This window comes from Engystomops pustulosus, chromosome 2, assembly GCF_040894005.1.
Source record: "Engystomops pustulosus chromosome 2, aEngPut4.maternal, whole genome shotgun sequence".
Lineage (NCBI taxonomy): Eukaryota > Metazoa > Chordata > Amphibia > Anura > Leptodactylidae > Engystomops > Engystomops pustulosus.
The window spans coordinates 96,999,736-97,023,279 of NC_092412.1; the positions used below are offsets into that span (position 1 = coordinate 96,999,736).

The 23,544-nt window shown below is 40.6% G+C and overlaps 1 protein-coding gene and 1 long non-coding RNA gene across 4 annotated transcripts in view; both read left to right on the forward strand.

Annotated features, from left to right (window-relative positions):
- Window positions 1-12,447, forward strand: part of CUL4A (cullin 4A) — a 30,958-nt gene extending 18,511 nt beyond the window's left edge. For all 3 annotated transcript variants that reach the window (XM_072135608.1, XM_072135609.1, XM_072135610.1), the window contains exons 13-21: window positions 4,437-4,541; window positions 4,885-4,995; window positions 6,463-6,548; window positions 7,077-7,184; window positions 8,745-8,858; window positions 10,052-10,157; window positions 10,732-10,904; window positions 10,982-11,134; window positions 12,254-12,447. In XM_072135608.1, the coding sequence (XP_071991709.1) occupies window positions 4,437-4,541; window positions 4,885-4,995; window positions 6,463-6,548; window positions 7,077-7,184; window positions 8,745-8,858; window positions 10,052-10,157; window positions 10,732-10,904; window positions 10,982-11,134; window positions 12,254-12,349 (1,052 nt within the window). In that variant the 3' untranslated portion in view covers window positions 12,350-12,447. The remainder of the gene's footprint in view (window positions 1-4,436; window positions 4,542-4,884; window positions 4,996-6,462; window positions 6,549-7,076; window positions 7,185-8,744; window positions 8,859-10,051; window positions 10,158-10,731; window positions 10,905-10,981; window positions 11,135-12,253) is intronic.
- Window positions 12,448-20,075: 7,628 nt separating this feature from the next.
- On the forward strand, window positions 20,076-20,766 carry LOC140116563 (uncharacterized). The gene is made up of 2 exons (XR_011852820.1): window positions 20,076-20,147; window positions 20,364-20,766. It is a non-coding gene; the product is annotated as an uncharacterized lncRNA (long non-coding RNA).
- The last annotated feature ends 2,778 nt before the right edge of the window (window positions 20,767-23,544 follow it).

Here is a 23,544-nt window from a genome sequence, read left to right on the forward strand (position 1 = left end):
TCTCGCACAGCTCCATAGTATGAAAAAGTTATTAGCGTCAGAAGATGGCGAAAAATGCGTTTAATTTTTTAAAATTTATTAAAACACTATAAAACTTATATAAATTTGGTATCACCATGATTGTACCAAACAAAATAACAAAGCAGAGGTGTTACTTGGAGCGCACAGTGAAAGCCGTAAAAAATGAGCCCACAAGAAAGTGACGCAATGATTGTGTATATACAAACATATTTACTTAAAAAGTGGTCAAGACTTAACTGAATACTGGCATATGTCCCTGGAATACTCCCTGAAGGTGTAAGAAGTGGTTCATATTAGGGGCGCTGGGGGATTTATCACATCTAGTTTTGTCGCAAAAACTGGTGCAACATTTTTGTGACATTTCACGTTGACCTGAGAAACTGGCCACCTTATCTATTTAAGACTCTGTGCCTCGTTTGTCACCCTTTTTATGGAGATCTTTTTACGACTTTTACAAGGGCTGCAGTCTGAAAAGTTAAAGGGGTATTCCAGGAATCAGCATAATGCATATGCAAATGCATACTCAAAATATAAGCTAATATGTAATTAGTTATTTAAAATTTTGCTCCCCTTAGCAGAAAAATGCTGATGGCATAGACTGTAATGAAGAATTAAAATGCTACTGGCCCTTTAATCAGTCCGTTGATTTCCTCTGCGCGGTCCATCGCAAAAAAGAAGATGGGCACTGGTCACATGTCCACATCACATGTCCTGCACCTGCCTGGGCAGGTCATGTGATCACCACTATGTTTGGCTGTTGTTCGTTGGTTGCAGCGCATCCATACCTCCCAACATTTGTGAACGGGAAAGAGGGACAAAAGGCGATCCCCCTAAGCCACACCCCCAATCACTCCCTGGTCACTCCCCAAATTTTAGCCATATTATAATAATAAAAAACATGTCAATAAAAAAAAAAAAAAAAATTATCCTCATTGGGATTTGAACCCATAACCTGCAGTGTCCATGTACAATAATGACACAGTGCCCCAAGCAACTGAGCTATAACCTCAGTGATTAACAAGGTGTAGAATTTTGGTAACTAAGAACTATGACTATTGTTACATTGTGACACAGATTTACTGCCTTGGTATATAGGGAGGGATCTTCTCAGAGGTTATTGTAATTATTGAGACTATTATTATTATTATGGAGATTATTATTATTATTATTATTATTGAGATTATTATTATTTTTACTATTATTAATAATCATCTCCATAATAATAAAAATAATAAAATTTATAATAATAATAATAGTCTCAATAATTACAATAATAATCTCTGAGAAGATCCCTCTCTATATATCAGTGCATTAGTCTGTGTCACAGTGTAAATGGCAGATAACACTTCTTAGTTACCATAAATCCTTTGATAAGTATCACTGGGCTTATAGCTCAGTTAGTTAAGCTCCTGTCTCTGGTGCAGAGGGTCCCAGGTTCGAATCTCTGCCTGGCCAAAACTTTATTTAGTTTAATTAAATAAAGAGCTTGTGTCTGGGGAAGCCCTGGAGACCATATATGGACAGATACTGATCTGACCTGATGACGTGGTCCCTGCTCTCTCTGCTAAACCGACACTTCTCTGAAAAGGATTCCCTGCCCGATGTCTGCTCTGGGGAACCCTAGGAGATGCAGTGACCATATATGGATAGAGATCTGAGCCTGATGACGTGGTCCCTGCTCTCCGCTAAGCCCGACACTTCTCTGAAAAGGATTCCCTCCCGATGTCTGTAGAAACCATTCTGTACTGTGAGTTCAGGCTTTCAAAGTATTTACTATGGGGACACAGCGGGACCTGGGGGGAAAATCCGTGACAATCTCATAGCTGCCCGTGATGCGGGACAGAGGTAAGAAAAACGGGAAAGTCCTGTCAAAATCGGGACGGTTGGGAGCTATGAGCGCATCCAGTATGGCCAGTGTTGAGGTGATGGCAGTTACACATCATTACTATGGTAACAGAGCAAGAAAACCTGTTACGTCATCACTGGGAGCAGAGCCTGAGAGGTAGGAGGAGTTGCTGAGAACTAAAGGATCATGGGACTTGTATTTTCCAGTGGCGGCCATCTTGGTGATAACTCCACCTACTTTAGAGAGGACATAAAATGTTGTGAATCATAAAATCAAACTATTTATGCTCCGTTTTGTGACTAATGACATTAGGGAATTGTTGTATTCATTTATTTATATCATCATGGGTTTTTGTGTCAGACATTCATATTCCCGGAATACCCCTTTAAGTGTAATTCAAGTGAATTTAACTACAGGAGCTGAAATTATTTATAAATTGAACACAATGTGGATTTAACGGTTTTAAAAACATCTACCAAGTAAAATGTAGCCTGCTTTTGAGTAAGTCATGCCTTTTCTTTCAAAAAAACTAAACTAACATGCCAATTTAGGGAACTATAGGATACTTATTTGAATACTTCCCAAAAAGGGTTTTGGTATGATTCTTTTAACCCCATAATGACCGGCTGAGCCCTCTCCATAGCTGGTTAGTGTTTGCTGCAATCTATTGTGGGTGTTGACCCTTCGATCTTTGCTGGCGCAGCATGGGTGCTGCCATGTTGGCTTAGATTGACGCTCCCCATCATCCAGGCTATGACAACCTTGGGTCACAGAAAACTCATTTTACACTATGTATTACAGTGTGCAATTTGCACCTTGTAAAAGATAATGTGGAGAGTCCCTATATACTGCCATACTGTAGTATGGCACATTTGTGACTCCTAATGCGTCTGTCGCACAAATCGGTTGCACATTTGCTCTACAAGCATAGTAGACTGGTGGTCAAAGAAACCAGACACTATGAGAAACCTACCCTGTGTTTTTCTAAGCACGGTCAGATTGTATGCCAGAAGATCCCCTATGTATATGGTAAACGTGTCCATAGACTTCTACTAGCATAGGAAGGCCAAAGAGCATCCAGTCTGGGTAATATTTGATAACAAACAGATGGAATAGTATAGAAGACTACACTACTTCATCCCTCTGACTGCTGTAATAAATTACACACAATAAACTAAAGAGTAAAGGTGCTAGAAGCCCAGATCCTTTGCCACTTAGGCCCCATGTACACGTCCGCATCATAGCACCCGTGAGCTAGCTGCAAATTTGGCAGCTAGCTCACGGCTGCAATAGACATGCATATCAGGCGGGCATGGTGTGTGAGCACATTTTTGTCTCCCCGCACCATATCTGAATCGGACAGCCGCGCCGCAATGCATAGTGCAGGCCCTATACCTGCCCAGACTTTGGATATGTGACCCTGTATGTCTATATATAAGATGTCCGGGGGTGCTACAGTAACTGTACCTATACCACCGGGACAGCTGGGGCTAAGTGGGTGTCTTTGACACCTGTCACATACATGTGCATAGGGAAGCATATGTCATTCTTAGAGCATGTCCATTCTTACATGGAAGAGAACCTTTAAAGAGGACCTGTCACCTGTAAAAAAACAGCACTAGGAACACTAATGCTAGCAGACACTGTCACAGTGTACACTGGAAGCGGTCCGGCGTTTCTAGTGTACAGTGCAGCAGTGTCTGCTAGCGTAATCTGAGGGTTCTGATAACGCTAGCAGTGTAACACTGCTGCGTCTGTTGTAGCACTAGGAGCTGCTTAAATAGCAGTTTTTACAGGTCACAGGTCCTCTTTAAATACCCAGGCAAAATTCACATGATATTTTCACATATAGACTACGGTTTGTGGGCTTATTTTAGTTTTTTTTTTTTTGTTTTGTTTTCTACAACTAATGTATACGAACATTAAAGGGGTATTCTCGTCCCGGCACTCACATTCAGTTTCATTAATCTGCCATATATAAACATTCCTTCAATTGGATGTTATTAAAAAAAATGTTCCTGTGTGAAGATAATTTCTCATAAATGTAGTCATGTTGTCCCTTAGAAACGAGATAGCTTCCTCGGATACGGCCACCAATGCCTGAGAGATTGCACAAAGAAACAAAAAGTTTTTGTATATGAAATGTCCTGGAGTTACTACATGTCGCACAGCCGTCCTGTGGTAATGATCGCTGAATCCTGGTGGTCCGGCAGGACTCTATATCGCATGTCTGGCCACTGATGCCAGAGTGTGACGTGGTCGTATCCGAGGAAGCTATCTCGTTTCTAAGGGACAACATGACTACATTTATAAGAAATTATCTTCACACAGGAACATTTTTTTTATTAACATCCAATTGAAGAAATATTTACATATGGCAAATTAATTAAATTAAATGTAAATGCCCAGATGAGAATACCCCTTTAAGTCCCATGAAAAGAATGTCTGGCTATTGTTTTTTGATAGCAATAAAGGGTTCTACAGGACTGTGTAACAAAAAATGTTCTGGTAGAACCAAAACTATTCATTTTGTATCGGCTTGACTATGTTCATTTTATTTTTATTACAGCTAAATATGTTGATTCTAAGCTTCGCTCTGGAAACAAAGAAGCAACAGATGAGGAACTGGAGAGATGCCTTGATAAAATTATGATCATTTTTCGATTTATTCATGGTATGTGAGTTACTTTTTACAATATGGGCCCTGCTTATGGCCAAAACACATCATATTTCCAAACATGCAGAGACTGGGGAGACTCAGACTAAGAGAGTTTGTACAAGCACTATAATAACAGGAACTGTTAGGCGATCACTAAACTGCCAGTATGCTGGTATCCAGCTGGCGTTTAGGGTCTGAATCCAAACATGTTATATATATCTTACACAGTGAAGAAGCATGAGAAAAATGTAAAAAAAAATATACCATATGCACTTTTCCATCTAATATATTAAAATTTGATGTTGGTGTATTTCTCCTATAATTCTAATGCAAGTTATTGTTTTCATATATCTTGTAGGCAAAGATGTGTTTGAGGCGTTTTATAAAAAGGACCTTGCAAAAAGACTGTTAGTTGGGAAAAGCGCATCTGTTGATTCAGAGAAATCAATGTTATCTAAACTTAAACATGGTATGTATTAAGGTTTGTAGAGAGGCCTCTTTGGCCAAGCACTTAAAAGGTTAATACCCACAATTTTTGCCACCAGCCATTTTATTTGGAGAGGGCACAGACAGTGGTGCCCCTTCCTTGGGTTCCATAGAACCTAGAAACATGCTTTGTGTCATATTGAAGATAAAAATCTCATCTGTCAGATCATGAACTACTGAACTAAAGGTGTATTAAAATGGAGACAGTTAAACAGTCCAGTGTTCATAAACAAAATTTCAGATCTCACCGTCTTCAGTTGTCTTCAGTCTCCCTGCCTCACGTCACTGCTTTGGTAGTGCACGGCATCGAACTCCAACATCTGGCTTTCAGCTGTTCTCTTCATTGGTGCACGTACACTACTACTTTCTACACCACTACTTTCTCTAGAACTGATTTATCAGAAACATGTTGGGTATGGTAACAATCCAATATTCTTAATATATCAAAATCTAAAAATGATTATTCCCAGCAGTGAACACCCAAGATGAAAAATAGCGACCAAATGTCCGAATCACCGCTTTTAAGCAATTTCACAACACAAAAATTTGGAGCCCGCAGTGAAAGCCATAAATACAGAACTCACAAGAAAATTAGGCAAACACTTTTTCATCAACCATACATGCTTGAGTATAAGCCGAGTTTTTTGTGCTGAAAATTTCCCCACTCTGCTTATACTTATATCTGCCCCGTACAGCTCCTCTTCTATCTTCATGTGTGCTGCAGGTCGGCGACAGCTCCGTGGGCAGCTGTCACGGACCTAGCGCCGGCGCACATGAAGAAAGAAGAGGAGCTGCCCATGGAGCTGTCGCATACCTGCCGCACGCATGAAGATCGAAGAGGAGCTGGAATGGTGGTGTGCTCAGTTTATTTTGTTTACCGACAAGCTATACCCTACAGGGGGCTGGCAGGCGATATATTTCAAGGGATGGGCACTACACTACAGGGGGCGGGCAGGCTCTACACTACAGGGGGCGGGCAGGCTCTACACTACAGGGGGCGGGCAGGCTCTACACTACAGGGGGCGGGCAGGCTCTACACTACAGGGGGCGGGCAGGCTCTACACTACAGGGGGCGGGCAGGCTCTACACTACAGGGGGCGGGCAGGCTCTACACTACAGGGGGCTGTGACCAATGCATTTCCCACCCTCTGGTCAATAGGTTTTCCCAGTTTTTGGTGGTAAAATTAGGTACAACGGCTTATACTCGAGTATATATGGTATTTTCATTTGGGAAAAATAAAAAAGTTAATCTTTTGACGGTGGGGGAAACAAAAAAAAACCCAGTTTTTTATATTGTTACTTTTTCTGAATCTGACTTCAGCCATAACTAATTCCACATTCCAGGGAACAAGATTTGGTACTATACTTTACAGTAGCCTTCGTTGTGTTCCAGTATGAGGCTACTGAGCATACCCTATCATAGCCTGACTTCTTATTTTCTTACCTGTAGAGTGCGGTGCAGCGTTTACCAGTAAATTGGAGGGAATGTTTAAAGACATGGAGTTATCCAAAGATGTTATGGTTCAATTCAAGCAGGTATGATGTGCTCCTTTCAGTTGCTACCCTGAAAACTACATAGTGTTTTATAGTTAAATCTATTAATGACCTATTAATAACATTGGGGAACATTAAGTGTATAAAAATAATTATTAAAAATTGGCCTGGCAGGTGACCCAGGTCCAGTATGTGACCTAATATCTTTGTGCTGAATAATTATAAATGTACATGTATTCATTTAGTAGCTGGATGGTTTCTTTGCTGCCTGCGGTCACACAGATGCTACTTGTCATTTATAAGTGACACACGGATGCAAAACAGATGGGGAAATAAATGCAAATCAGCCATGAAAATCAGAAGATAATTGTTTTTAAGGTCAAGACTTCGCTTTGTCGTGTGAATAAAGTCTTACTCCTCTTATACACACACTGCACGGAACAGTTTTATTTATATTGGAGGAATAAAACATAATATCTTTTATGATGTTCTAATTGATGTAGTTTCATTAAGGCATTGGTATAAATGCAGAAAGAATAAAAGATGTTCATATGATATTTTACTACACAGTATATGCAGAATCACAGTGACCCCGGCAACATAGACTTGACGGTCAATATACTGACAATGGGTTACTGGCCAACCTATACCCCAATGGATGTCCACTTACCAACAGAGGTAGGCATAAAGATCTTTCCATTATGAATAACCTTTTGTCATTATGTAATCATTTATTTCTAAAATAGAAAATTGGGCTACAGCGGGTGCGCAGGCACGAGGCACGATTCTCCATATCCAATTGGTGTGGAGGTGGTGTAAAGAGGGAAATAATTGCAATTACTGGAGAAGTGTAAAGTGGCATTCCAGGAATCGGCATAATTCATATATAAATGGGTCCTTAAAATATAAGTTAATATGTAATTAGCTGTTAATTAAAATTTTGCTCCTCTTAGCAGAAAAATGCTGATGACATACAATGTAATGAAGAATTAAAATGCTACTGGCGCTTTATTGATATCCTCCACGCAGAGCAGACACAGGACAGAAGATGGCCACTGGTCACATGTCCACATCACATGTCCTGCGCCTGCCTGGGCAGGTCATGTGATCACCACTATGTTTGGCTGCAGTTGGTTGGTTGCAGTGAAACCAGTATGGCCGATGTTGTGGTGGGACGTGACCTCCGTGAGGAAATGTGCAGTGATGGCAGTTACACATCATTACCATGGTAGAAGGGCAGGACAGTCTGTTACATTATCACTGGGAGCAGAGCATAAGAGGGAGGAGGATTTACTGACCACTAAGGGATCATGAGTCTTGTAGTTTCCAGTGGCGGCTATCTAGGTGGTTACTCCACCTAGTGGTTTTTGTGTCAGAGGTTCATATTCCCGTAACACACCTTTAAGTCTGTTGAGTTGTACTTGTAACCTTCTCTTAGTTGTCTTGGTTCACTGCATATTTTTTTACACGCTGCCTTTCAGATGCTCCCAAGATGAAGTGACTAAAAAAAGGAAAAATATGACACTAATTAAAAATTGCCAGTTGATCATACACAAGCACAGCTCTGCTACGGCCGTTCGCTCTCACACGCCTCTGCTACGGCCGTTCGCTCTCACACGCCTCTGCTACGGCCGTTCGCTCTCACACGCCTCTGCTACGGCCGTTCGCTCTCACACGCCTCTGCTACGGCCGTTCGCTCTCACACGCCTCTGCTACGGCCGTTCGCTCGCACACGCCTCTGCTACGGCCGTTCGCTCGCACACGCCTCTGCTACATACAATCAGTGTCTCTCACGCACACACACAGTTCTTCTTTATACACAGTCCCTGCCACAACTTCTTCTCTGGCCCCATTCCCTGGCAGCATAAAAGGGTTAAGGACCCTGCTTACTCTAGATCCTGCAGTAACACTCATGTCGGACAAGCAAGGAGAGAGACAAAGAAGTACCGAAGCTCTGCTCATTATAAGATTGGGTGAAACGCTTTGTAAGCACTTCAACCAATCTCTCGGACAGGGGCCAGGAGAGTCTGGCAGAAGACTTTAGGAAGAATTTTTTTCTTGCTCAAAAGTGCTGCTTATAGTCTGAAAAATATGGTAATTTGTTGACATATTGACTTAATTTTTTTTGCTAATTTACCTTTTGCCACAAAGCCACATGCCCTTTTTCCAAGGTCACTTCCCACGTGTGTGTGATGGTAGAATATATATTTTAGTCTCTTTATTTCTCTTTCTCTGCAGATGGTAAAACTTCAGGAAATCTTTAAGACTTTCTATCTTGGTAAACACAGCGGCAGAAGACTTCAGTGGCAGTCAACCCTGGGGCATGCAGTATTAAAAGCAGAGTTTAGACAAGTAAGTGTCTACTTATCTTACACATGTCTACATCTTGTGCAGGGGGCAAGATACTTGTTATTTGCCTATTAGAAGAGGCGCCTATTGGAGGTGTTTTAGGATATTTCTAGGTTGCTGCATGAATGAAAAATCATACTTTAATTTTTTGTATGATGCATTCAGGCAACACAGCCTCCTGCAGTTCCATGAATCTGAACTCTGAGCCCTTCCTCCTAATTGTGATGTTATTCTCTGGCTGTCTAGAGATCTAGGAGGCAGGGCTGGGCCAGATGCATGGAGTGGGCAGAGCAAACTAATTGCAGGAGGTGGGGTTGTTTGACTGCAAAAGGGCGACGCTCAGCGATCTCCGTCAGCTCCATAGAGATGAATGAAGCAGAACGGGCATGTGCAGCCATCTGCTCCATTAATCTTGGGGAGCGACGAGGGGTCCGAATGAGGTACTTTTGACCCCATCGAACCCCTCGTTCTCATGATCTGTGGGGGTCTCTTCACTGAGACCCCCACCGATCACCAAGTTAGGCCCTATCCTGTGGGAAAACCCTTTTAAGGGGGTTAGCATGTCTAAGGCCAGTGCAATGTGATCTTGTTTGAACAATAAAAATGTGAAATCTGTTTTGGTTGTGTTTCATGGACCAAACACTGTCTCCTTGCTTCAAAATGATATCTGATGCATGGAGTCCCTTCTTCCATGCAAAACAACAGTGCCAAAATGGAATCCTGATGACAGTAGGGATTCCTTGCACATGGTACTGTGGTGGCCCTTTTAAAGTGATGGCGAGATTTGGCTTTTTTTCTAGGATGTAAAAGTGTGAATTGTTCTGTCTTTAATATTGGCACATAGTCAACCTTGTTATGTATTATGTTATCTGCCCATAGTTCAGGGCTTGCTTAGAAGGCACTTTTGTGCTGCATGCCTGCCATATTTTGCTGTTTGTTTTAAAAAAAAATGTTTTTAATTCTGAGGTGTCAGTAACGCCCGTGCCACTTGATACCGATTATATCTTGTTATTTTAACCACAGTTTCCTCATACCAATTGGTTAAACGTGTTTCTCAAACGAAGTTGCCTGTAGTTAGATTGTGTTAGAAGAGGTATTTCAGCTACATACACACTTTTCTATTCTGTCAACACCATCAATTTAATCATTGTGACTGCAATTTTTTTTTTTTTTTTTCCTTTTTGGGTTCTCTCTAGGAGAAAAAAGAACTTCAGGTATCTTTGTTCCAAACACTGGTGCTACTCATGTTCAACGAGGGAGACGAATTCAGCTTTGAAGAAATTAAACTGGCTACAGGAGTAGGTGAGAGCACAACTTTCTATTGGGCAAGTGTCATGCACCATGGTTCCCTGCACCATGAACTGGCCGACCAGCCACGCCGCAAATAATAGAGCAGGTCCTATTACTGCCTGGATTTTAGACAATGCCAGTCTTTAGATATGGACATCAGCAGGGTCGTGTCAATACAATCACAGACAGAATTACAATTCTAGGTTATCCAAGATATAGGGTAGTCTGTTACATAGGATAGGGAAAGGACAAAATTAATTTAATCCTCCTCCCTTGGTGATTTATACACAGTTCACAAACAGCAGCCCAGATTATCATGTAAAGAAAACAACAAGATAAAAATAAACTTTTTCTTCAAGATAAAAATGTACATTTTTTTGCAATCAATCAGAAAATAAAGATGTGCTTTCAGCTGTGCACCTGACATTCAAAGGTTTCTAGCTTTTTCACTACTAATCCCGCAAACCCGTGACACAAAGCAGAGATCACCAATGATATAATCAGGACAACGCAGCACATTTCAGTATTATAGAGTTGCCATTTCTCTCGTTTCCATTATTTTGTGGTGGTTTTGTTTCCTTGACAGAGGATAGTGAGCTGAGACGCACTCTACAGTCACTCGCTTGTGGAAAGGCAAGGGTGCTAAACAAGATACCAAAGAGCAAAGATGTTGAAGATGGAGACAAGTTTACTTTCAATGGAGACTTTAAGCACAAATTATATCGAATCAAGATCAACCAAATTCAGATGAAGGAAACTGTAAGCTGCGTTGTTGTTTCTTTTATGTATATTTGCCTCCATTTTTCTATTATTCTGAGTCCATGATGTCTTTGCAGGTGGAAGAACAGGTTACCACGACAGAAAGAGTTTTCCAAGATAGACAGTACCAGATTGATGCAGCAATTGTCCGCATTATGAAAATGAGAAAAACCCTGACACACAACCTCCTGGTCTCAGAACTCTATAATCAGCTCAAATTCCCTGTAAAGGTAAAAAAAAAATAGTGTGTACATCACCAAACTGCAAGACAAATCTAAAGAAAGGTCTTATATCCTGCCTACCACACATTTCTCTGGTACTGAGTAATCTGCTTGTTCTAGATTATCTGTTTTTTAGTTCAGTACAGAAATGACAAAAAAAACTAGATAATGTGTGCATCGCTGGAGTATGCGTTCTACTTTATTTGTTAAAATTTTATATTCCACACATATTACGGTACAACAGTGGCAATATATAGAAAGGTAATCCAAATGTTATGTTTTACAATTTTTATTGAGAAGTAAGAGTAAGGGCTCCTTCCAACGGCCGTCACTGGCGCAAATTATCGGCCTCATAGATGGCAATGGCGGTCCAGCGGCAGTACATGTCTGGCACCGTTCCACGCCATACTCCCGGAAAAGATAGAGCATGCTCTATCTTTTCCTGAGTGTGCAGCCGTGCGCCCGCTGTTTCCTCCTCCTTCTCTCCAGCGCACGGTGGTATGCTTGCATGGCGGGCATACTGTTGTGTGAATGCACCCTAAAGGGAACCTGCCATCAAGTTTTCACATTTTCACCTAATGACAGGTTCTTGTAGCCTTTTTAATGGATGGGGTATTTAAGTATTGGTGAGGGAGGCATTACCCCATACAGCCTCCTCCATTAATGTAATGCCCAGCAGCCTGCCTCCCCAATAATGAGATACCCCATAGAGCCTCCCCCAGCAATGTAAGACCCAGCAGCATCCCTCCCCAATACTGAAATATCCCATGCAGTCTGTCCAGTACTGTAATACCCCATGCACCCTCCCCAGTACCAAAATACATTAATGGGGTAGGCTGCAGGGGGTATTTCAGTACTCGGAAGGAGGCTTCTGGGCGATTCATTACTGGGGGAGGCTGCTGGGCATTTCATTACTTGGGGGTGGGGAGGTGCTGTGACCAATTTATTTCCCACCCTAGGCTTATACTTGAGTCAATAAGTTTTCCAAGTATTTTGTGGTAAAATTGGGTACAGTGGCCTATTCTCGGGTCAGCTTATACTCGAGTATGTACGGTAGTTGTGCCAATCAATTATTTTGCATGTAACCTTTGAGATTGATCAGTAATGACTAGACATTGTGTTTTCCAGCCCGGAGACTTGAAGAAGAGGATTGAATCCTTAATCGATAGAGACTACATGGAAAGGGATAAAGAAAACTCCAAGCAGTACCATTATCTGGCATGAGGAAGATGCTGTAGTGTGGTGAAGATGTAGAGTGCTCGCCTAGGGTTTATTGGCAGCAGTTGTTGGACATCCCAGCATTAATAAACCTTAGTAATCAAGTTAGCGTTTTAGGTAAATTTTTGTTTGTGTGACTGTTCAAAGTATGTTTTCTTAGTTATTTTGGCATAAATGTGTGAAACTTCTGTTCTGTAGTCTACAATGACTTACCCCTCTCATACTCTTGCATATTATTTTGGCTTGTCACACACATCACCACTGCAACAAGAAATTGGCCCTCAATGCTGCAATCCTTACTATAGTCAGGAGCAGGAGATCCAGCTTCTATATACTCTTTTCTCCTAACTATACAGCTAGAGCTAAACTATCAACTGTATATCTAAGCCCCAATACTGGACACTACTTTACAGTCTAATAAAGGTAGATGCAAAATTGGGAGACTGTCCACTCCCCAGTAAAGCTGTAAAAGGGCACAATGCTTCTAGGATTTACTCTAATGTAGAGTCATCAATTTCTGCTTTCAATGTCATTTAATTTCTTTGTGGACAATCTGTGACATAAAAGCCTTTTCAGTATCTGATTAACATATAAATCAGTAATTTTGCCCAATTTTTACTTGTAATGTAATGAAGTATTGTAAGTATTGAAATTACTTTCTCCTAGAATTAGATCCTGGGAAAGGGCCTGATGTACTGTAGGTCCAGTAATTAGTGGTGATTTGTAGATTTACCATAGGTCTACATTACCTGGGTGATTAAAAAAGGTCACTCATATTACTGCACTAGAGCAGTCCTACAGGTCTCTTACCATTGCACATTACATGTAGTGAGCGTTACTGCTGCCTTGACATGTAAATGACCTCCATTTAATCATTCCTGTTGGAGCACTTAGGTTTTCCGGGGAAAAAAAGGCCTCGCCACAAAAATAAGTTTTTGCTGCCGATTCCAAAAGAGCTTTCAATATGCAATTTCTAAGCGTAAATGACGTTTGAATGAGGACATTTGTACACTGTAAAGAATGTAAAAAGATATATGCGAATTTGCATTTGCTAATAAAATTATTTAAGGCACAAACGACTGTTTTGTATTTGTGAGGAATGTAAATGTACTTGTTAATATTAATGATCTATTAAAGGGGTTTGTCCTTGAAAGAAGATCCTCTAATTTCAATCCACTAGTGACATTTACATAATAAAGATCATTTTTAACCCCTTACTTTACAATTTACTCAGTTTTATTGCTATTTTATCACTCGGTGATGGTGAGTGTAAAATTCCAGAGTGTGGGTGGGGACTCTCTAAGCAGACAGTTTGATTCTTCTGTGCTATGTGGTGACAATGTGGTTAAATCATTAGGGTACAGGTTTATATACACTTTCATTTAGTTTCTGAACATTGTACTAGGATCTGACACTTAAAAAGAGAAATGTGACAGGTCTGAGATGATGAGCTCTGTGAGATGGATATAACACACAATGACACCTATAACACACACAGCTCTGCTATATACCTCCATCCCTCTCTCCTGGATAAATATTTTATCTGTCTGTATTTTGCTAACAGTAAGTCAGTGGGGGAGATTTATCATCAGAGCCAACTCCTTGGGACAGATCTTTCAAAAAGTCCCAAAAAAGTCACCGAACATAGAGAGGGCTAGAGTGACTATGCAACATATTTTTGACTTTTTAAGAAAATGTCACAAGTCCTGAATCTGGCTTTGCACGGTTGCACTAATAGTAGGTCTATGTTTACCTGAGTCTAGTGAAGTGGTGGAAATAGTCATGAGCGACTTTTTAGCAATGAAAAGTTGCTATAACCCTCTAAAAGGCTTCTACACTCCAAAATAGCCCAGCAAAACCAATGATAAATCTCCCCCTGTGTGTGTGGGTGAGCTCATCCTGGAAAGCAAGGGTCGTGGGCTACTGCAGAGAGGAGCTCAGCGCAGTGTCAGACAGAAGAATATGACTTCCGACCCTAAAGTCAGGAGATCCAGGGTCCGGTCTAGGGCCAATCAAAATTGTGTATACCAAGACTGATAGAGACTGGTTGGAATTATATCTGTGAAATGCTATATTTTTGGTAATAACAGTGAATTGGAGAACATTTTTTTTTATCCTGAGAACATTTTAAAGGGGTATTCCAGGAATCAGCATAATTCATATACAAGTGGGCACTCAAAATATAAGCTAATGTGTAATTAGTTGTTATTTGAAATGTTGCTCCCCTTAGCAGAAAAATGCTGTTGACATAGACTGTAATGGAAAATTAAAATGCTGCTGGCCCTTTAATCAGTCCGTTAATTTCCTCTGTGCGGTCCGTTGCAGAGCAGACACAGGACAGAAGATGGCCGCTTGTCACATGTCCTGCACCTTCCTGGGCAGGTCATGTGATCACCACCAAGTTTGGCTGTAGTCAGTTGGTTGAAGTGCATCCAGTATGGTTGTGGTGATGGCAGTTACACATCATTACTAGGGTAACAGAGCAAGAAAACCTGTTACATCATCACTGGGAGCAGAGCATAAGACGTAGGAGAAGGTACTGAGAACTAAAGGATCATGGGACTTGTAGTTTCCAGTGGAGGCCATTTTGGTGATTATTTGGTGAGGCCATAAATTTTGTAAATCATTAAATCAAACTATTTTAAGCTCCGTTTTGTGACTAATGACATTGAGTATTGTTGTACTCATTTATTTATATCATCATGGGTTTTTGTGTCAGACGTTCATATTCCCGGAATAACCCTTTAAGAAACTTGTCTTTGTGGCAATACCCCTTTTATCCATTTATAGCTCCATGACAGATTTTACTTCAGGGGGAACCAAGAGTTAAGGCACCTTGATGCACAGATAGATCATGGTGATGGAGTAGTCTCTTAAAGGAAATCTATCATCAATATCAAGCATAGATAAACCTGGGAAACTTACTCATAAATCTAGACACTGTGACCTTCATTCTTAAAACTTTTACAGAGGGTCTCTGGGGGCGTTGTCATAGCCCGTCCGTGCTGCAGCTTCGGTGCTGTCTCTCCCTCTACTCCCTCAGCACTCAAACACCCCCTCTTCCCTCTGCCTGATGTAATCTTACTTAATCACTTAGTGGGGGGGAATTGGTTTCCCAGTGTAACAGCCTGTGAATCTGCTAATACTCCCGAGCTCTTCTGGCTCATTAGCATCATGTTAAAAGTTGATTTTAGAAGAAGTGAGGCCGTGGACAACAAATATAAGAAGGTTACCAAAGTCACTGTGCCTAGATCTATTATCTATTAATCGATTTATCATGATGGATTTTGATGGTAAATTTCCTTTCAAATGTACAAATAATCCAATTATTGTATGCCGTGTGGTGAATGACTTTCAGGCTTCTGCTCCAAGGGTTGCGGTTGGTAAAATAATGCACTGTAACATAACAAAAAGCTATCCCCCACAGCACTGCCCTTGTACTTGGCTGCAGACTAGTATTTGCTCCTGGTACATGTGTGCACGGCTTGATGGATATTTATTTGGCACTGCTGGTTGCAATAAGAGCTCTGCTGATTTTTAGTGGTTGGTACATGGTGCAAGAATGCAGGGGTGCATGTTGCAGTCCTGTGTAATCAATCCGGTGAAAAAGTATAGAGGGGTATTAGCAGTGTTGTGTGAAGAATGAAGGGATTGTAGCAGCCCTTTGTGAAGTGTGTAGAGGTATAAGTAGCAGTCATATTTAAACCATTGAGGGACGCAACAGTGTTTTGTGAAGTATTAAAGGGACACTGTTGCCACCTTCACCCCCACTCAATTCCCAACCCATTTTGGAGATGAGCGAGGTCTAAAATAATAAAAGGGAATTTGGATGCCCTCAGGGGCCTGTTTTTCTAGTGTTATAAAAGCTGGTGATGTCCCTTAAAGGGGTGTGTAGCAGTCCTGTGTAAAATATAGAGGGGTGCTGCAGTTCTGTGTAACATGATGTGCTTATAGGGAGTCACGGGGTGTTGTATATAAGGGACATAAACTATAGATAGCTCTTTAGCAATACTGAAATATTATGTACCTCAGACGGTGTCAACCATGTACTAGGTCCCTATGACTCTTTCTGTATACTGGTGAGTTATGCACTAACAATCCAGCACAAAATCTCTCATTAAACAGTGAATAAACATTAATGGATTTCTAATTCAGAAGAGCATTTTATAAGAATGTTTAAAGGGTTTGTGTCTTCATAGGCCATGGTGACCAGCTAAGACTCCTCCGCTCGGTAAACACTAGTAAGATATCATTTATGTGTTTTATTAAAATAGGTTATCATAGTTTATACAGTTGAAAAAAATACATATGTCCATCAAGTTCAACCAAGGAAGGGAAGGGATTGGATGAGGAAGAGATTTATAGGAAAAAATTCTATATAACATAACAAAGTCCCCTCTCGCTCATCTCCGTGTAAACCAAAGTTTTTGCTATCCGCTCTCATTTGATATAAGCCAGTCTGTAGCAGGATTGTATTGGCCCAGAAGCCAACCTAGGCAGTGCTTATGTATTTATGCAAGATTTGTGGGTCGAGTTGAAAGCTTGTTACATATATATATGTATATATATATATATATATATATAATATATATATATGTGTGTGTGTGTTCTTGTTAAACATGATTCCAATAGAAATGGAGTCACAAGAAATCCTGCATGAAATAAGTTTGGAGAGTTATAAGGATGTTAGAGAAGTTGATTTTTTTTGTCCAACAATAAATGGGAATTATCACCCCCCTTTCCCTAGAACTGATATAAATAAACAGTAAAAATCACAAACACATTAGGTATCGCCGCGTCCTAAAATGCCCGATCTATCAAAATATAATAACGTTTTTTCACTGCGTTTTACCTTGTAGTGGAAAATAGCGCCCAAAGTTGAAAATGGCACTTTTTTGCCAATTTTGAAAAATATAAAAAAATCTATGTAAAGTGATCAAAAGATCCTACAGTCCTAAAAATTATAGCAATGAAAAATCCATCAAAAGTCGCAAAAAATGACACCACCCACAGCTCCGTACACCAAAGTATGAAAAAGCGCCGGAAGATGGCAAAATTAAAAAAAGAATTGTTGTACAGGAGGTTTTAATTTTTGTAAATGTATGAAAACATTATAAAACCTATACAAATTTGTTATCCCCGTAATCACAACAATTCAAAGAATACAGTAGACATGTCATTTCGGGCACACAGTGAAAGCTGTAAAATCCAAGCCCCCAAGAAAACATCGCAAATGCGCTTTTTCACCATTTTCACTGAATTTGGAATTTTTTTCCCGCTTCCCAGTACACGCCATGGAATATTAACCCCTTAACGCTCTGCGCCGTAGCTCTACGGCGCAGAGGTATAAGGGATGTATGAAGAGGGCTCACGGGCTGAGTCCTCTTCATACAGAGGTGGGGGTTTTTGCATTTTGCACAAAACCCCCACCGCTAATAACCGCGGTCGGTGCTTGCACCGATCGCGGCTATTAACCCTCTAAACGCCGCCCGCAAAGTCGCGGGCGGCGTTTAAAAGACGGCGGCGCGCGGGCGCCGCCATCTTTTTTTCGATCGCCACGCCCCCGAACGTCATCGGGGGGCGGCGATCGGTTACCATGGTAGCCTCGTGTCTTCTCTTGACACGAGGCTACATGGTTTATGCAGGTTCGTTACAATGAGCCAGTGGCTCATTGTAATGTAAGACCTGCAAAAACGCCATATATTGCAATACTGTAGTATTGCAGTATATGGTAGGAGCGATCTGACCATCTAGGGTTAATGTACCCTAGATGGTCTAAAAAATAGTGAAAAAAAAAAGAAAAAAAAAAGTTTAAAAAATAAAAAAAATTAATAAAATATTAAAAGTTCAAATCACCCCCCTTTCCCTAGAACGGATATAAAACATAACAAACAGTAAAAATCACAGACATATTAGGTATCGCCGCGTCCCAAAATGCCCGATCTATCAAAATATAAAAACGGTTACGGCCGGCGGTGACCTCCGAGGCGGGAAATGGCGCCCAAATGTCCGAAATGCGACTTTTACACCTTTTTACATAACATAAAAAATGAAATAAAAAATGATCAAAATGTCGCACAGACCTCAAAATGGTAGCAATGAAAACGTTGCCTCATTTCGCAAAAAATGACCCCTCACACATTTCCGTGCGCCAAAGTATGAAAAAGTTATTAGCGTCAGAAGATAGCAAAAAAAATTTTTTCTTTTTTGTACACATTCGTTTAATTTTCGAAAATGTATTAAAACACAATAAAACCTATATAAATTTGGTATCACCGCGATCGCACCGAACCAAAGAATAAAGTAGGCGTGTTATTTTGAGCGAAGAGTGAAAGTCGTAAAAACTGAGCCCACAAGAACGTGACGTACGTGCGGTTTTTTTTTCAATTTTTCCACATTTGGAATTTTTTTTCAGCTTCGCAGTACACGGCATGTTAAAATAAATAACATTACGGGAAAGTAAAATTTGTTACGCACAAAATAAGCCCTCACACAGGTCTGTACACATAAAAATGAAAAAGTTATGGATTTTTGAAGTTGGAGAGCGAGAAATTAGCCGAAAAACCCTCCGTCCTTAAGGGGTTAAATACCGTCACTATGAATTGCAATTTGTTACGCAAAAATTAAGCCGTCAGACAGATTTTTGAAGGTGGGGAGTGAAAAATGGAAGTGAAAAAAATAAAAAGGGCCAGGTCTTTCAGGGGTTAAGAATGCTGGATTGTTTTGGAAATTCTGATGTTATATCAACGTAAAGAGACCATACACAGGATCAAGAGCTCTGGTCAGACTAATCTTTTTTTTTATATTATATGACTTTTTGGGCCATTCATACCTTCAGTGTCTTTTGAAACCAAACATGACCGACTTATTATGATCCCCAGCATCCGAACTGACACACTAAAGAATGGAGGATGTGCACCGTTATAAACATATTATGCTGCACATTGTATAGCGTAATATGTATATAACAATGCACTTCTTCCACCGTACACTGCATGAATCAGCAGCTCAGATAAATGCCAGAGAAGAGAGAAAGGACAGCAGAAGGACAGTACTAGGGATATATCATCTCTAATTTCTGCCGTGTACTTCCCCCATGTGGTCGGCAGCTACTGGAACAGATATGTGTATATAAATAAATGTGTGAGTATACAAATATGTATATTTACTGAGTTGTTAGGGGGGCCCCATTCATAAGTCTGCTATGGGGCCCTGCCTCTCCCAGTGTTTTTTGGGTGTTTTTTTCTCTTCCTCCTTTCTTCCATTAACTTGCCAAAATGCACAGAATACTACAACATGTACTGAAATAAAAAGTGTCCAATCGCTTCCAAATTGCGAAGAGAAAAACTTCTAATGTACTTTATAAGAAACCATGCAATTTTTGCACTATTTTCCTGTACATTACTTCCAAGATGGTCTGACACAATGTGAGATTGTAGTGACAAGCCTTCCATTCTGGCTCAATTCTTTTTTGTTTTATTAAAACAATTCTGCTGACTTGAATGGCAGAAAACTTTTATAGCATGCTGTAATCTACCCGAGGCAAATAAAACCGGCATATCTTGTATTGCCAGCTGGGAAGTTGTTACTCCTGCTATTAATTGAAGGAAAATATCCTCCCAGTATAGGAGCCGTATATTAAATAGAACTTTTGTTCTGTTAATGATTGATGTTTATTCTGGTGATGGAAACTGGACTTTGCTCCTGTTTGTACCATGGTAACAATGAAACAACCTGTTCATCCTCAGGCAGCACACACAGACGGAAGCTGTGCTGCCTGAGGACTCCAGGAATGGAAATTTTGGTAAGCAGAATTCAGTTATTCACACTATTAACCAAGACTCTTCTATTTGGAGAGATGCATATCACTTTCATAAGTACATTTGTGGGTATTTAAAGTGAGAGTAAATGATAATAGCCATGTGCTATTCTAACACACTGTTGTATTGTTATCACTGCAGTGTGTGCCTCATTCAGAAATCCTATTAATCATTTACACAATTGTCATCTTGTTCTGCAGGTTTGTAGGCCTTCTGTCGCTGCAGTCACTGTTGTGGATTCAGAGTTGTAGTTTACCGCTTCTGACCATGTTATTGCTCTGTATCTCTGTTTATGTACCCCATGATCTGAAAAGCGCTGCGGAATAATAATAATTTCTATATTTATATAGCGCACACAGATTACGCAGCGCCAAATCAGTACCTGTCCCCAAAGCGGCTCACAATTTAATCAACCTACTAGTATGTTTTGGAGTGTGGGAGGAAACCAGAGGACCCAGAGGAAACCCACGCAAACACGGAGAGAACATACAAGCTCTTTGAAGATGTTGACCCTGGGACATAAACCCAGGTCTCCAGCGCTACAATATATCTTTTTATTTCCAATTCAAAATGATTTTAAAGAATAAAAAATATATCTCACAATCCTATTGTTGTTGGCCTGTGTGAAATAGTTTGGTGACTAAGAGGAAATGCATAATGATAAGAGAAAATCTGGAAGAATAGCTTCATACAGTTCCGGCAAACTGCATAAAGGTTTGCTTGTGATAAAATATGTGTCTGCCCTTCCTCTTAGTGCTGTTGAACAACACATGTGGGTGAGGGCCCAGATTAAGATATACATTAGGAAAATATCTATTTGATACACTTCCAATTTTACAAGTTTTACCACCTATAAAGAATGGAGAGGACTGTAATTTTTAACTCAGGTACACCTTACCTGGGAGAGTGCATTTATTCACCTCCCACCTCTCTGTGATGTCCCACCTGCAATTCATAGTGACAGTATTTAATATTCCATGCTGTGTAGTGAATGCTGTGAAAATTATGAAAGAACGCATTTGCACCATTTTGTTGTGGGCTTAGATTTTATGGCGCCCCAAAGAAGACATGTCTACTTTATTCTTTGGGTCGGTACGATCACGGGGATACCATATTTGTATAGATCTACCTCTGATGGTAGATTCCTCATTGTAGGTTTACTTTAAAGAATAAAGGGCATCTTACTTCTTCCTGTTTCTCCAAGAGACTTGTTATTTTAACAACTGGTCCTGGAGTATAGGTTACATACCACCACAATGGAGGGCTCTCCTAATCTCTGGTGCCCCAGGCAAAGGGTTCGAGAATGCAATTAGCAGACATGTCTTGTGAACAAATATCATTTATAGCTTATAGGTGTCAGGATTCTATACATAGGTGTTATCAGCAAATACCTTAAGCTTGTTACATTCCACTAAACATTTACTCAGTGTGGTCATTGGACTACTCACCATCTAAGCAATACTATCCATACAGTCAGAAAGACATCACTGTTATTGCCGTTTTTCATACAATTGCAAGAAAGTGTGTGATACCGCTCTACACTATACTATACACCAGTGATGGCAAACCTTTTAGAGACCGAGTGCCCAAACTACGACCAAAATCCACTTATTAACTGTGAAGTGCCAACGAGGCATTTTAAGCAGTAACTTATTGCTACGTGTTCTTTCACATCTTTCAATTGTGTCGGCCTCCTAAGGCCACCAATACAGTTGAAAGAAAGAGGGTCTCTCTGTAGAGGAAGAATGGTGGGTCTAGCAGGATGACCTCCAAATATAATGTGGTTCTGTCAACACCACCTCACTTTTCCAAATAGCCAATAAAGTGTCACTTTAAAATAGTGCTGAGAGCAGCATCTCATCAGTCGCCTGGGTCTGCAGGAAGATTTGGTGGATTTGGTCCTGTTTGGTGAACTCTGTCCTGTGGTGATGGCCTGAGTGCCCACAGAAAGGGCTCTGAGTGCCACCTTTGGCACCCATGCCATAGGTTCGCCACCACTGCTATACACTGATAAATAGAGATGATAAAAAGATCCCACATTTTATTGTATATGATTTGACTTTGTTTAAAGGAAATAAACTGGCCAGGCAGAAACTAAGAAGAACCTTAGTTCAGCCTCCGTCTGGCTAATGCAATGGTATAATATGGTATAATATGTAAATAAGTAACTTTCCCTATGTACATAAAGGGATGCCAGCCTTGGAAAGAAACCACTTTATATGATGTATTTATGTGAAAGGGGTTGTCTATGCAGTGTCTACAATACTTTTTCCAAATTACATTCACTTTACTGCTACTATTATGCTGCAGATTTCTGCATCAAAATTTATGTGTAAAATATGCACAGAATCCACAATATGTGCAGATAATCTTAGGGAATTCTGCATGAAATTCACATGTTGATGCACATGTTGATTTCATGCTCCCATAGACTTCATTGTAAAAAATTGCATGCAAAAATTTGCAAGGACACACAAGAAAAGTGACACGATCATTATTTTATTTTCCACAGTCAGCAGAAATTTTTGTCTACATTACTTTTTCACATCCATTGGCAGCTGTGCCATTGGAGAGGTAATGTCAAGTGAATGCATTCTGTTGGGGTTTTACAAGGATGGGACTCATTTACTAATGATTTTGGCACAAGCAATCGGATGTTGGTGCATCGGCGCCGGCTTGCACGCGAAAGAAATCGGGGGCGTGGCCATCAGACAATCCGACGGATTCGGACAAACCACGGAATTTAAAAATGGATTTGTGTCGCAAGATCAAGCATTCACATGCACCGGGAAGTAGCAGGTGAACTCCGGCGGACCTCGGCGCAGCAGCGACACATGCAGGAACTCAAACGCACAATGTTAGTAAAACACGCCGGACCCAAATCCTCGTGGGACAACACACAGCGGGATCACAATGGGACCGGGTAAGTAAATCTGCCCGATGTGTCAGTCTACGCTGCAAAATCAGCAATGGCTGGCAAGATAGGATATTATGGGAAGCAAAGGACAGGAATGGGAGAAGCTATCCACCCTTTGTGACTCATCTGAATTCCATGTGACTGAACCTGATCAGAATTACTTTACCTTGTCACCAAGGTTATAGTGCCCTGTGTTCTGCTCCCCTTCAACGCTTAGGTTACTATTCAGTCCCTGCTTGTTGTTATCATACAGTCACAGTACAGCATAATTATTCCATAGCTGTGTGGCAGTATTATTCAATTCACAATGTTATTCATTGACACTATGATATTAGTCTGTGACTATGGATCTTTTATTGGAACACTGTTATGCAATCAATCAAAAAAAGTATTATTTTCAGAACTTTACAAGTGAAAAGATAGATTTGTTTGTGTGCCGCTCCACGTCTAATGTAAATCCCAGA